The sequence below is a fragment of the Chrysochloris asiatica genome, unplaced genomic scaffold, assembly GCF_000296735.1.
Source record: "Chrysochloris asiatica unplaced genomic scaffold, ChrAsi1.0 scaffold00360, whole genome shotgun sequence".
NCBI lineage: Eukaryota > Metazoa > Chordata > Mammalia > Afrosoricida > Chrysochloridae > Chrysochloris > Chrysochloris asiatica.
Window position 1 is genome coordinate 1,813,784 of NW_006408878.1, and position 12,589 is coordinate 1,826,372.

Consider the following 12,589-nt stretch of genomic DNA (forward strand, 5'->3'; position numbering starts at 1 on the left):
AGGTTGTTAACGAGTCTTCCTCAAATCCTGACACCACATTTTTCTTCATAGAACCCAGCTTCTCTTATTATTTGCTCAGCATACAGGTTGAATAAGTACGGTGAAAGAACACAACCTTGTCGCACACCTTTCCCAATTTTAAAACATTCAGTGTTCCCATGTTCTTTTCGAACAACTGCTTCTTGGTCCAGGTACAGATTTTAAGGTAGATGGTTTTATATCAAAATTTAAAATATTTAGTCTTGGCACAAATGAAAACTTTTATTCTTTTAAAGAAAAAGTCAGGACAGCAAGAATTTCTTCCATAAGTAACTAATATAATTCAACAACAAAAACATAAAGAACCCAATTTAAACATGGGCAAAGGACTTGAATAAACATTTCACCGAACATATACAAATAACCATCAAGAACATGAAAAGAAGCTCAATATCATTAGTTACTAGGGAAATATAAATTGATCTCAGAATGCGATACTAGTTCACACACCAGGATGGCTAATATAAGAAAAAATGAAAATAACAAGGATGTAGACAAATTGGAACCTTAGTACCTTAGTCCATTGCTTATGGGAAGGTAAAATGGTACAATAAATATGCATACAATGTGGTGGTTCCACAGAAAGCTAGACATCAAATTACCATATGACCCACCTATTCCACTCCCGAGGTATATATTCAAAAGAACTATAAACAGGGACTCAAACTGATCATTGTACAATCATGTTCTTTGCAGAATTATTCACAAGAGCTAAATGGTGGGGAAAAAAAAACCCAAGTGCCCATCAACAGATGAATGGATAAGCAAGATATGTTGTACGGATACTATAGAATGGAGTCCTGGTGTGGCGCTGTGGGTTAATGCACCAGACTGCAAAGTCGTTTGAACTGCAAGGTCGGCGGTTCAAGCTCACCAGCTGCTCCTTTGAAACCCTATGTTGTTGTTGTTGTTAAGTGCCATCGAGTCGGGTCCGACCCATAGCGACCCAGTACAGGGTTTCCGAGGGTGTAAATCTTTACGGGAGTAGAAAGCCTCATCTTTCTCCCGCGGAGCGACTGGTAGTTTCGAACCGCTGACCTTAAGGTTCACAGCCCAATTCGTAACCACTACGCTACCAGAGGGCCGCTATGCGTCAGAATCGACTCAACAGCACTTAACAACAACATACTATAGAATATTGTTGTTGTTAAGTGCTGTCAATTAGGTTCTGACACACAGCAACCCTGTATAGGGTTCTGAGGACCCACTGGTGAGCTTGAACTGCCGATCTTGTGTTTTAAACCGTATTTGCAGTAGAGCACATTAACCCACAGCACCACACCAAGATTAATCATTTATAAAGTGAAATTAAGTTCTGATACCTGTGGTGGCATGGATAAACCTTGACAACATGCTGAAAGAAACTAATTCAGATGCAAAACAAATACTGCATACTCCCATTTATGTAAAATATTAAGAATATTTAGCATAGTGACAGATTAGCAGTTACCAGGAGGATGGAAAGTTACTGCTTAAAGGTACAGAATTTCTGTGTAGGGTAATGGTAAGTTTTAAAAGTGAATAAAAGTTGTCATGGAATCAATTGTGATCCCTACAAAAGATGGATCCGTGTGGCTAAAGCATGATTCTCAGTGGTTTGGCAGTGATGTAATAATCCCCTACGATGTTATCTGGTGTGAGCCAATGGTTTTAAGGGTGTTACAGTGGGATATAACACCTGGAATCAGGGCACAGATCTGACTTGATGTCAGGGGATTGATTTCCTTGGGATGTGGCTTTCATCACCATATTTTATCTTACAACAGATAAAAGGAGAGAGAATCAAGCAGATAGAAAGGACTGCCATCGACAATGAAGAACTGGAAACAGATGGTGTCTTTTGGGGTTCCTGTGATGAGAACCTCCTAGACTCAGGGGAAGACTATGTGTGTCTACAAGGATATCACCAAGGAATGCTGGGCCCACAGACAATGAAAGGACACACGGACCTTCTTCCAAGAACCAACAGAGCCAGTTCTCTGAAGTTGGACTTCTATCCAAATTTATTTTGTGAGGGAATCAATTTCTGTACCTTAAAGCCATCAACTAGTGGTGTTTTTGTTACTGAAGCACTAGATAAATAAGACTAGATAACTAAGATATGCAAGAGTGTGAATATAATCAGTTATCACTGAATTCTAATTCTGCTGCAGAGATATATAGTAAACCCTACAAAAGATGGACACTATGTACAGCTTTACCAGTGAATTTTTTTTAAAGAAAAGATTCTCTACTAGAACTGGGTTTTTTCTTTTAAAAACAATCCAATGATATTTTGTTTCAAAAATACTTCAACTATTATAAGAATATAATATTTTATGTAAAAATGACATTAATTTAAAGATATTTAAATTATTAAATCACGAAGTCCAGTGTTGTTTAAATAGTAGGTGCTATCTATAACTATTATCTTTGTAATGGCATTTTCCATTTGTTTTTCCTTAATTCCTTAATGTTTATAGATCTCTGTTTGGTCAATACAGTTTTTCTAACTGATATTCTTTAGAAACGTATTCGCTGGAACAAAGAGGGGAAGACAGGCTACTGTTTTGTAACCAATCATTGACTACATTTTAGGAATTGGAGAGAGGAAAGATGACAGGGTGTCTGTCCGTGATCTAAGACAGTATCAGACAATGTGTTTATTAGGCACCTCTGTGCATTGATATCCTTGCCGTCTCACTCTTTGGAAGACTGACGTTTGTCAAATGTTCAACAGCTAGAAAATGAAAGAGCTTGATTTTGAAACCAATTCTTATCTAATTTTAAAGCCCTCATTCTTCACTAAATCACATCACCTCCTAGATAAGTTACCTCACCCCTCCAGACCTTATTCTCAATTTCTTCATGAGTTAAATCAAAGGATTGAGTCAGATGTTCTTTGAATTCCCATCCAGCTCCAAAAAGTTGTCACATATCAGAAACTCTATAAACTTTACAAATACTGTATGATTCTAGAAAACATTTTTTAATGATAAATACTGTGCTATGTGTTTTAAGAACAAACAATGTAGAGAATCGAGGGAATTATATAAATTAAATAAATATAAATTAAATTATATAAAAATTGTATAAAACTTAAATGATCTGCCTCTGTCATTTTCCACCAATGTAAAATGCATTGATAGGTCACCTTCCATTTGTTTAACAGGTGAACTATTTTCATTGTCTCATATAAATTTATGAACCACAGTAATAAATTTTAAACTATTTAATATTTTAATAATATGTAAAAAAGATTTGGCTTTAAGATATTTTCATATGTATCAATTTATTATAAAAGTACATAATGTAAATTCATCCTAATACAGTATTTAATAATATTAATGATATTTAAGAAAGTTATTGCTATTGTAAAGTGCTATCTAGTCAGTTCCCACTCATAGTGACCTTGTATAGTGTTTCCTAGGAGCAGCTGGTGGGTTTGAACTGCTGACTTTTTGGTTCAGCACCATATCAGAAATAATACAAACTATTTGATTTACTTTATATTAATATGGTTAATGCTATTTGGTTTACTTTAAATTAAGTTTAGAAAAAAAAAGATAAAGTTTAAAATTATGCTTTGGTTTAGGAACTCAATATAGAATATTGAAGTGAAGATCTGTGCAAATCAAAGTCAAAATGTACTGCAGTATCAGAAACCTTTTTTTTTTTTAAGGGAGAAACAAAAAAAAACACCCTGCTTTCTGACCTGGTGTCTAGAAGTCTTTTTATATTCCTAATAAATCAACTAGGCTAGGTTTTGTTTTGCTCATATATATGATAAGATAAGAGAAGGGGTTTAAGGCTGTTGCTTCCAAGCATTTCTCTCCAGAAGTGAATGATCTTTGTTCAATAAATGAAAAATTTAATTAGGTACAATAGCTACTGTATTTCTTTCTGTCTCACATCTTCAGCAACTAGAGGTTAAAAAAAAAAAAAAAAAAGGATAGGGTTCTATCTCTGAATTTTAAGAAGACTGATGTAACTTGCAGGTTTGATGAAATAGCTTAGGTCAAAAATTTTCAAGATTATTATTATTATTATTTCAAACACAATGTCCCTATACTGCCTATATTTAATCAACACTCTGTTTTTGGTACTAGAATTAATAGTAAAAAAAAACTAATTCAAATTGGCCAAACTATTGTGTGGCTTAAATAAAAATAACTCTCAGAATGATTTTTACAGCCCATATCTCTCCTTTGCTCTCTGGACTTTTGTGTCTTAAAACATCATTATTAAGAGCCGTATGCTTAGGAGTACCTTCAATCCACTGCCAGCATGGGGGTCACATAATGCTTTCCATCTCAGTTGAGGGCACCACATTTATCCTATTATGTAAACCAGAAACCCAGAAGGCATCTGCCATACTCTCCCCCTTCCCAGATCCGACATCTAACACCTTAACACACTCTATCAGTAGTCCCCACTAAATAACTTTTTGTTGTTGTTGCTGTTGTTAAGTGAGTTCAGTTCTGACCTATAGTGACCCTATATAGGGTTTTTGAGGAGTGGCTGGTGAACTTGAACTACCGATCTTGTGGTTCAAACCAATTTTGTAGCCCAGCACATTAGTCCACAGCACCACACCAGGACTCTCAGAACATATCCTTAGTGTGTTTAATTTCCTCCGTCTCCCCACCTTTTCCACCTATGAATTAAGTATTCTGAATTTTTGTTCATATCCTTGAAGATATTAATTTTCCTGCCACCATATACTCATTCGAGTCCTGGTGTGGCACTGAGGTGTAATGCAATGGATTGCAAGTCTGGCGATTCAAGCTCACCAGCCCCTTCTCGGAAACCCTATGCCTGGTCGCTATGAGTCAGAACAGATTGACAGCACTTAACAACAACAACATATACGCATTGTGTTAACTCTGCTGGAAACCCTCTCCACGTCTACACTGCCTGCTTAGGATAACTCACCCTTCAGAAGGTCACCCTCAAACATCTTTCCTTGGGAAGCCTCACCTGGTCTCCCTGATTACTGTGAAGCTTCTCTCAGCAAGTACCACAGTTTATCCCTTCAGTTACACTTTTAACACATGATTATCTGCAATGTGAAAGACACTATGCCAGGGGGTAAGGACATAGTGGTGAAGAAGCAAAGCCCTATCCAGTCAGACTCAATTTGATGGCAGCAGGTTTGCTTGCTCTTTAGTCCTCGGAAAGTTTACCTTCTAAGCTGGAAAAAGACTAAAGCCATTTCATACAAGGACAAATTGAAGGATAATTACCCTGAAGAACAAAATAACTAGAGAATTCTCATGTTACATTCATTTACGGGATGTTGCAAATGATGTCTGTGCAATAGTAGACAATACCTAGGATCGTGCCTGGCTTAATGCTCTTTACCATATTCCCAGTTCTCTCCTTTTTTTTTTTTTTTAACCCACCACAACTACCAATTATCACCACCCCCTGGCCTTATTCTCCCTAAAAAATACAAATTAAAAAACTAGCAAAAGTCACTTTAAATCAAAAGTGAAGTTTATTTATATTTGTGAAGATAAACTATTTCATGGATCGCTTCCAAATACAAGAATGATTCAGAGCCTTAATCATTAAAATGTCCACTGCACCAGATCATGCATGGGATGGGGTGGGGGATGAACTAACTCTCTCTCTCTCTCTCTCTCTCTCTCTCTCTCTCTCTCTCGGATTCCTTTAGTTTCCACAACAGTAGATATAAGATGTACAGAGCAGCCATGGAGGAACAAGAAGAGGCCATTTTAAAGTTTAGGACTTTTGCTTTGGATTTGCAAATGTCATCATGCCAAAGGTAACATTCTCAGTTACAAAACTGAATTCATTCTTAGAACAAGGAAATACTGCAGATTCTAAGTATGCAATTTTGGATTCTGTTATGGCAAAGACTTATGTGGATAGCAATGGCATTCTCAGACTAGTGCAATATTAACTTTAGAAACCCTGTGATGGTAATCTCTAACTAAGCAAAAAGTTCAACTCTTTTCTCTGATAGTAATCTTTTGCTTCGACTCTCTTAATTAATTGGAAGCACTTTCTTTACACCAGTGGATTTTCAAGAAGCAAAGAAGCAGTGAAATGAGAGCTCTACTATTTACATTTGGACAAACGCAGGCAACTTTGGCTCTCTGAATTTAGGAAGCTTGAGCCTTTTCATGGAAATGAAAATTTTTGCATTAAGCAAATATAAATAGGAAATCTAGCATCATTAAGCACTTGCACGGCTCAATTAATCATTTGCTTTAGGATGCTTTCTTCCAAGAACAGGGAAATGTCTAATTATGGTTGTTGTTTTTTTTTAATTATTCAAAATATTCTTCCTTTGCCTTCCCACATCTTTTTCAAATCATATGTTCTGAAATTCAATTAAAGAGAGCATTATGTGAATGGTTTGCTTTCATATCTAATATAATAAAAACGAAAGTTAGTAACAGGAAGATGTATGTTTGCATTTTGGTAATTCATACACAGGTCACCTCCCATTCCAATGAATAACTCTGTATAATGAGAGAAGAATTCCAGACTTCAAGCCAAGTCTCTTTATCTTATGCAAAATTCATACACCCAAACATCAACCATTTAAACAAGTGAATTTAGACAGGCCCTCAGAGTTTGTTGAATTTACTTTATTGGCTATTAAACACAATCAAGACTCAGTATTGGCATAGCTCTCAGGACATCCTTCTCTTTAAGGAAAAAAACATGGGGCAGAGCGTACTTCCCTCTCTACATCATGCATGTTGTTGTTAAGTGCTGTCAAGTCAGTTTGGACTCATAGCAACGACATCATGCAAACCTCACCCTTAAAAGCAAACTGGTAATTCTATACAGAGTGAAAGATGGCCTTGAGTCATCACAATAGGCTCATGGGTTGTAACGCAAAGCTTTTCCATAACTAGAGAAATGTGTTTGTATTTGTGGTTTCTCTGATGCTTTCAGATGAATGTTTCTACGTCATAACTACATCTGTTTGGATGTCTTTCTCCCCTGGGGTGAATGAACAAAGAGACATGTTCTTAGAGCTTGCCTGATGGAAATGAACAGCCTGTTTTCATTCTTACTTCATGTAGCTTCCTCTGAGCTGTTTGCTTGTGCTTTATTTCCTAAGCTAATAGCAACCTAAAAATTATTATGACTTTGTTACCTTAAGTCATTTTGAAGAAGGCTTAATTTCCATTAGTTGTTGTTGTTAAGTACTCTGAGAATATTCATTCATTTTTTTAAAAAAGGAGAAGAAAGACTAGAGACATATGATAGGGTATGAAGTTCATGGCAGTGATATCCCACTGATCAAGTAGTCAAATCATTCATCATGTATATGATATTTCAGAATGTGATCCAGAGAAGTAACTAGTAATACAAGTTCAATTTATCTTTTTGGACATGACCGAAAGTTTTCATATTTAAATCATTAATTTCTTCTATATTAATTTCCAATCTCATATTTTTTCATGCATCAAAAAATCTGGGTCTCCAATGTCACGTCAGTAGGCTTATACAAGTTAATAGTAAGGCATATAAACTAACTGAAAGAATTCCCATCAAACACCAATCAGGCCAAATAGACAAATCAGTATTCATTTGTTAAGAAGCTGCATACAGTTAGGGAACTGAAAGCTAACCAAGGGTTTTCCGCAAGCATGATCATGATACCACAACAGTATTCAAGTGCAAAAAAAAACACACCAAAAAGCAATGTTTACACATTTGAAGAAAGAAACAAAAGAAAAAGAAAAGACTAAAGGTACTTACACTTTTGCTCCGAGAAAGCAAATCACAGGTATTTCTTTTCATCGTGGTGTTTGAAGTAACTAGAACGGGCACTACTTGTTTCCAACAACAATGCTTTCACTGCACAAATTTCCACTCAAGAGTCAACTGGCATGCTGAAAAGAAAGGCAAGGAAATGTTTAATCAAGTATATGATTAACACGTGCATTGCAAATTGCTGTCTTAGATTAGGACAGTAATTCTTAAATAATTCATCAGAACAGATGAAAATGGTGCTGTGTTTAAAGCAATAAAAGTACACACAAGTAGCATTTCCAAAATAACTTTTGTTAAATGTAAGTTAGCGATTTCAAGGACCATATGTTTGCCATTAAATATTCATTCAAGTCTACATTTTCAGTGGCTGGAAAATAAAAAGGTATGGTGGCCACATCCTAAAGTTACATGTATGCAATAAAGATGCAAAAGGCATTGTGCAAATGTAGATTTCTGCCAGAACAGCTAGGGACTACTCAGTTTGCTGCTTAGGGATAACAAAGGTAGTGCTGTTCACTGATGGGACAATCTTACCTACATCTAAAAGGAAGAGATCTCTCAGTACTAGGTTAGGGCCTCCTGTTTCATTACCAATAACTCACAGTAAATTGAAGCCATCCCAGTGACTCTCTAGAAAATGTAATAAGTTCTCTATCCCTTCTCCTCAATGAGCTTGTAAGCAATGGGTGGGACATTTTGAGATTCAAAAAATTGACCTTCTCATACAATAACTGTTATTTCAAAGAATATTCCAGAGTAGTGGCCTGCTGAATGGTATGGAGAATCTCATTACTCAATCTTTGCTTTCCATTAGACAACAGGAAGAAGATTCTGTTTTAAGTTTTGAAGAAAGAGCAAATAGAATAGCTACACAGTATTTTCATAGAGTCCTGATGGGGTGCTGTAGGATAAGCACAGGACTGCTAACTGCAAGAATGGTGGTTCAAACTCACCTGTCACTCCTTGGTAACTCTAAACAGGTTCATGATGAGTCTGAACTGACTTAAGGACATTGAACAATGATGGTATGTTCATTTCTGATATTGAGCTATATTTGGATATGACTTGCACATCTGTACATTTACATATGGACTGAAGTGCTTAGCGGGGGAGCAGGAACAAAATTGACCCTAAACCCTAAGAGAAAGAGACTGAAGCACTTAGGCTTGATCATACACAAACCCTGTAAAAATGAAATTGTGTTCTAAATCTAAATAACAGTATGCAATTCTATCATTTATATTTGTTCCAACCTTCTCAATAGACTTGTGTCAGATGTTTAGGGAAAGGAGTAACAATGAGAAAGATCTGAAAGAACTGATTTTTCTGAAATGAGTGAAAAATGTTCAAGCACAAAGTAGTGTTGTTGCTGTTAAGCACCATTGAGTCAATTTTGACCCACAGAGAACCTGTATAGGGTTTCCAAGGAGTGACTGGTGAGCTTGAACCGCTGACCTTGTGGTTCACACCGACTTTGCAGTCCAGCGAATTAACCCACAGTGCCATAACGCCACAAAGAACTAGGAATTATATAGGTTCAAAAATAAACAAGATAATAATGCATACTAACAAATCATACAAAACATAAGCAGGAAGGGCACAGCACCCAGCCATTGTACTGTATGGGGCTGAAAAGATTTGTTTTGAATACATGTGACTCAAAAGGAAAATTAAAAGCAATAAAAATAATAGGAGATACTTTTATGAGTCAGAGATCCTCCAGTAGCAAGATGCAACTACAACAAGAGAAAGATAATTTATTATTATTAAAATATCCTTAGATACAGGTTGGGGAGTCTTAGAGAAAAAACCTTTTTAGGTTGACAGAAATGCTTGTGGGGGTAGAGAAAACAACCAACCAAATGTGAATTGCTAGAATAAACTAGTTTCTTTGACTGTTTATGGATTTTTTTTTTTTTAAGGGGTTAGGATTGGAGGACTGAGTCCTAGGGGCACAATGGTTAAATACTCAACTGTGAGCCAAAATATCATGCTTCAAATCCTCTAACTACTACATGGAAGAAAGGTGTAGCAGTCAGCTTCCATAAAGACTATAGTCTTCAGAACCCAATGAGAAAGTGTTGTGAAGCAGAATTGACTTGACAATAATGGATTTGTTTTGTTTTTGTCTTGGCTGGTATTTAGGAATTTCATCATCTTTACAGATTAGTTGTAATGTTGAGGACTTTATGTTGTTGTTGTTAAGTGCTGTCCAAGCAGTTCAGACTAATAATAAACCAGTATAGGGTTTTCCCACCACTTGTCTATCAGTTTGTCATACTGTGGTGGCTTATGGGTTACTGTGATTCTGGAAGCTATTCCAAGTGTATTTTAAATATCAGCAGGATATGTTTCACCTGAGCTTCCAGATGAAGATCGACGAGGAAGAAAGAGAGATGGATTAGTTTGGAATATTTAATCATTGACAACATTACAAATAGCAATAGAACACTGTCAGTGCCAGAATATTGAATACTGAAACATGAGGAAGAGCACCAAAATATTTTCAGATATAGTGCTGAAAGATGAGCCCCTCAGGTTGGAAGGCACTCAAAATAAGACTAAGTAAGAGTTGCCTCCTCAAAGTAGAGCTGCCTGTGATGATACAAATGGAGTAAATCTGTGGGACCTCCATTTGCTGAGAAGGCATAACTCAAAATGAAGAAAAACAGCTGTAAGCATCCATTAATAATTGGATCATGCAATGTATGAAGTATGAATTTAGGAAAGTTGGAAATTGTCAAAAATGAAGTGGAGGGCATAAACATCAATATCCAAGGCATTATTCAGCTGAAATTGACTGGTATTGGCCACTTTGAATTTAACAATCACATAGTTTAGTATGTCAAGAATGACAAATTGAAGAGGAATGGTATCACATTAAACATCAAAAAGAACATATCATGATCTGTCTTGAAGTACAATGCTGTCTGTGATAGGATAATATCCATGCACCTACAAAGAAGACCAGTTAATACCACTTTTATTCAAATGTACACACAAACCATTAAAGACAATGATGATGAAACTGAAGAATTCTACCAACTTCTTCAGTATTAAATTGATCAAACATTCAATCAAGATGCATTGACATTTACTGGTGATTGGAATGCAAACACTGAAATCAAAGAGGAAGGATCAGTAGATGGTAAATATGGCCTTGGTAATAGAAAAGATGCTGGAGATCGCATGATAGAATTCTGCAAATCCAACAACTTCTTCATAGTAAATACTTTTCTTAAAAAACAAAAGATGACTAAACACATGCACCTCATCAGATGGAATACACAGAAATCAAATTGACTACATCTATGAAAAGAGATGGTGGAAAAGCTCAATATCAGCAGCCAAAACAAGGCCAGGGGCCCACTGTGAAACAAATCATCAATTGCTCATATGCAAGTTCAAGCTGAAGAAAATTAAAACAAGTCCACTAGAGCCAAAATATGACCTTGAACATACACCACCTGAATTTAGATATGATGTGAAGAACAAGAGTTGATGCATTAGACACTAAAAACTGAAGACCAGAAGAGTTGTGGGATGACATCAAGAACATCATACAGGAGGAAACCAAAAGGTCATTAAGAAGACAAGCAAGAAGGAAAAGATCAAAATGATGTCAGAAGAGACTCTGAAATGTACTCTCTAGCACAGAGATGCTAAGCAAATGGAAGAAATGAGGAGGTAAAAGACCTGAATGGAAAATTTCAAAAGTCAGCTCGAGAAGACAAAGTCAGATATTAGAACAAAATGTGCAAATACCTGGAGTTAGAAAACCAAAAACGGAAGAACATGCTCAACATTTCTCAAGCTGAGGGAACAGAAGAAAAAAAATCAAGCCTCGGTTTGCTATACTGAAGGATTCTAAGGGAAAAAATACTGAATGATCAGAAAACATCAAAAGAAGATGGAAGACAGACACTGGAGGGGGAAAGAAAGGAATAGCCAGAAATATCACCATAGAAAGATTGTAAGTCTGTCTTCTGCCTATAACTGATTGTTGTTGTTAAGTGCATTCTAGTCGGTTCCGACCCATAGTGACCCTCTACAGGGTTTCCGAGGCTGTAAATCTTTACTGGAGCAAAAAGCCTCATCTTTCTCCCACGGAGCAACTGGTAGTTTTGAACTGCTGACCTTGCAGTTGGCAGTCCTATTCGTAACCACTATACTACCAGATTGGAATATCTAAAATGGGGCTACAACGTGCCCAGTGAAAGAGGCTTCCTGTGGAGCCTCTGCATTACATAAGACCATAGGTGGAATCCTGAACAGCATCCAGAATCTTCAGAGATGGGAAATTTCCACATGAAAGAATGGGCAGACCAGCCTGGAGCGCTAGAAGAACAGAAGATACTTCTTAAAAGAAAGATTGACAGGAAAAATACAAAACAATATAGGCAGACAGACTGATTACTACAAGAACAAGCAAGGTGCTTACCAAGGAGACATCAAGGCAAGTGGTCGGGTCCCCTTAGAGCAAATTCCCTTCTAAGACTAAGACTCAATGGGAATGCATGCTCTGATTGGTGACCACATTCATCACCAATAAGGGGAAGTGAGGGGAAAACAGCAATGAAGCTGCAAACTAAGCCCTACAACATTCAATAGACTCCTATGAACCTGGGTGGAGACCTGGTTGGCCAGCAGTGTGGCAAGACCTGGGGACTCTTCGGCCCAGAGTCCATGACATAGCCACTAGAGTGAAGAGTGAAGCATCCAGCTGATAAGAAGAGAGGACATATGCACAAGAACACCCACACTTGCAGATAATACCCACTTGACCTGGCTTCAATGACTGGATGAT

General features: G+C 36.8%; 1 protein-coding gene across 1 annotated transcript in view; it reads right to left on the reverse strand.

Moving 5' to 3' along the window:
- Positions 1-12,589, reverse strand: part of PDE4D (phosphodiesterase 4D, cAMP-specific) — a 2,172,274-nt gene that overhangs the window by 1,742,641 nt on the left and 417,044 nt on the right. Inside the window, exon 2 of the mRNA XM_006876166.1 lies at positions 7,768-7,901. Coding sequence (XP_006876228.1) covers positions 7,768-7,809 — 42 coding nt within the window. The 5' untranslated portion in view covers positions 7,810-7,901. The remainder of the gene's footprint in view (positions 1-7,767; positions 7,902-12,589) is intronic.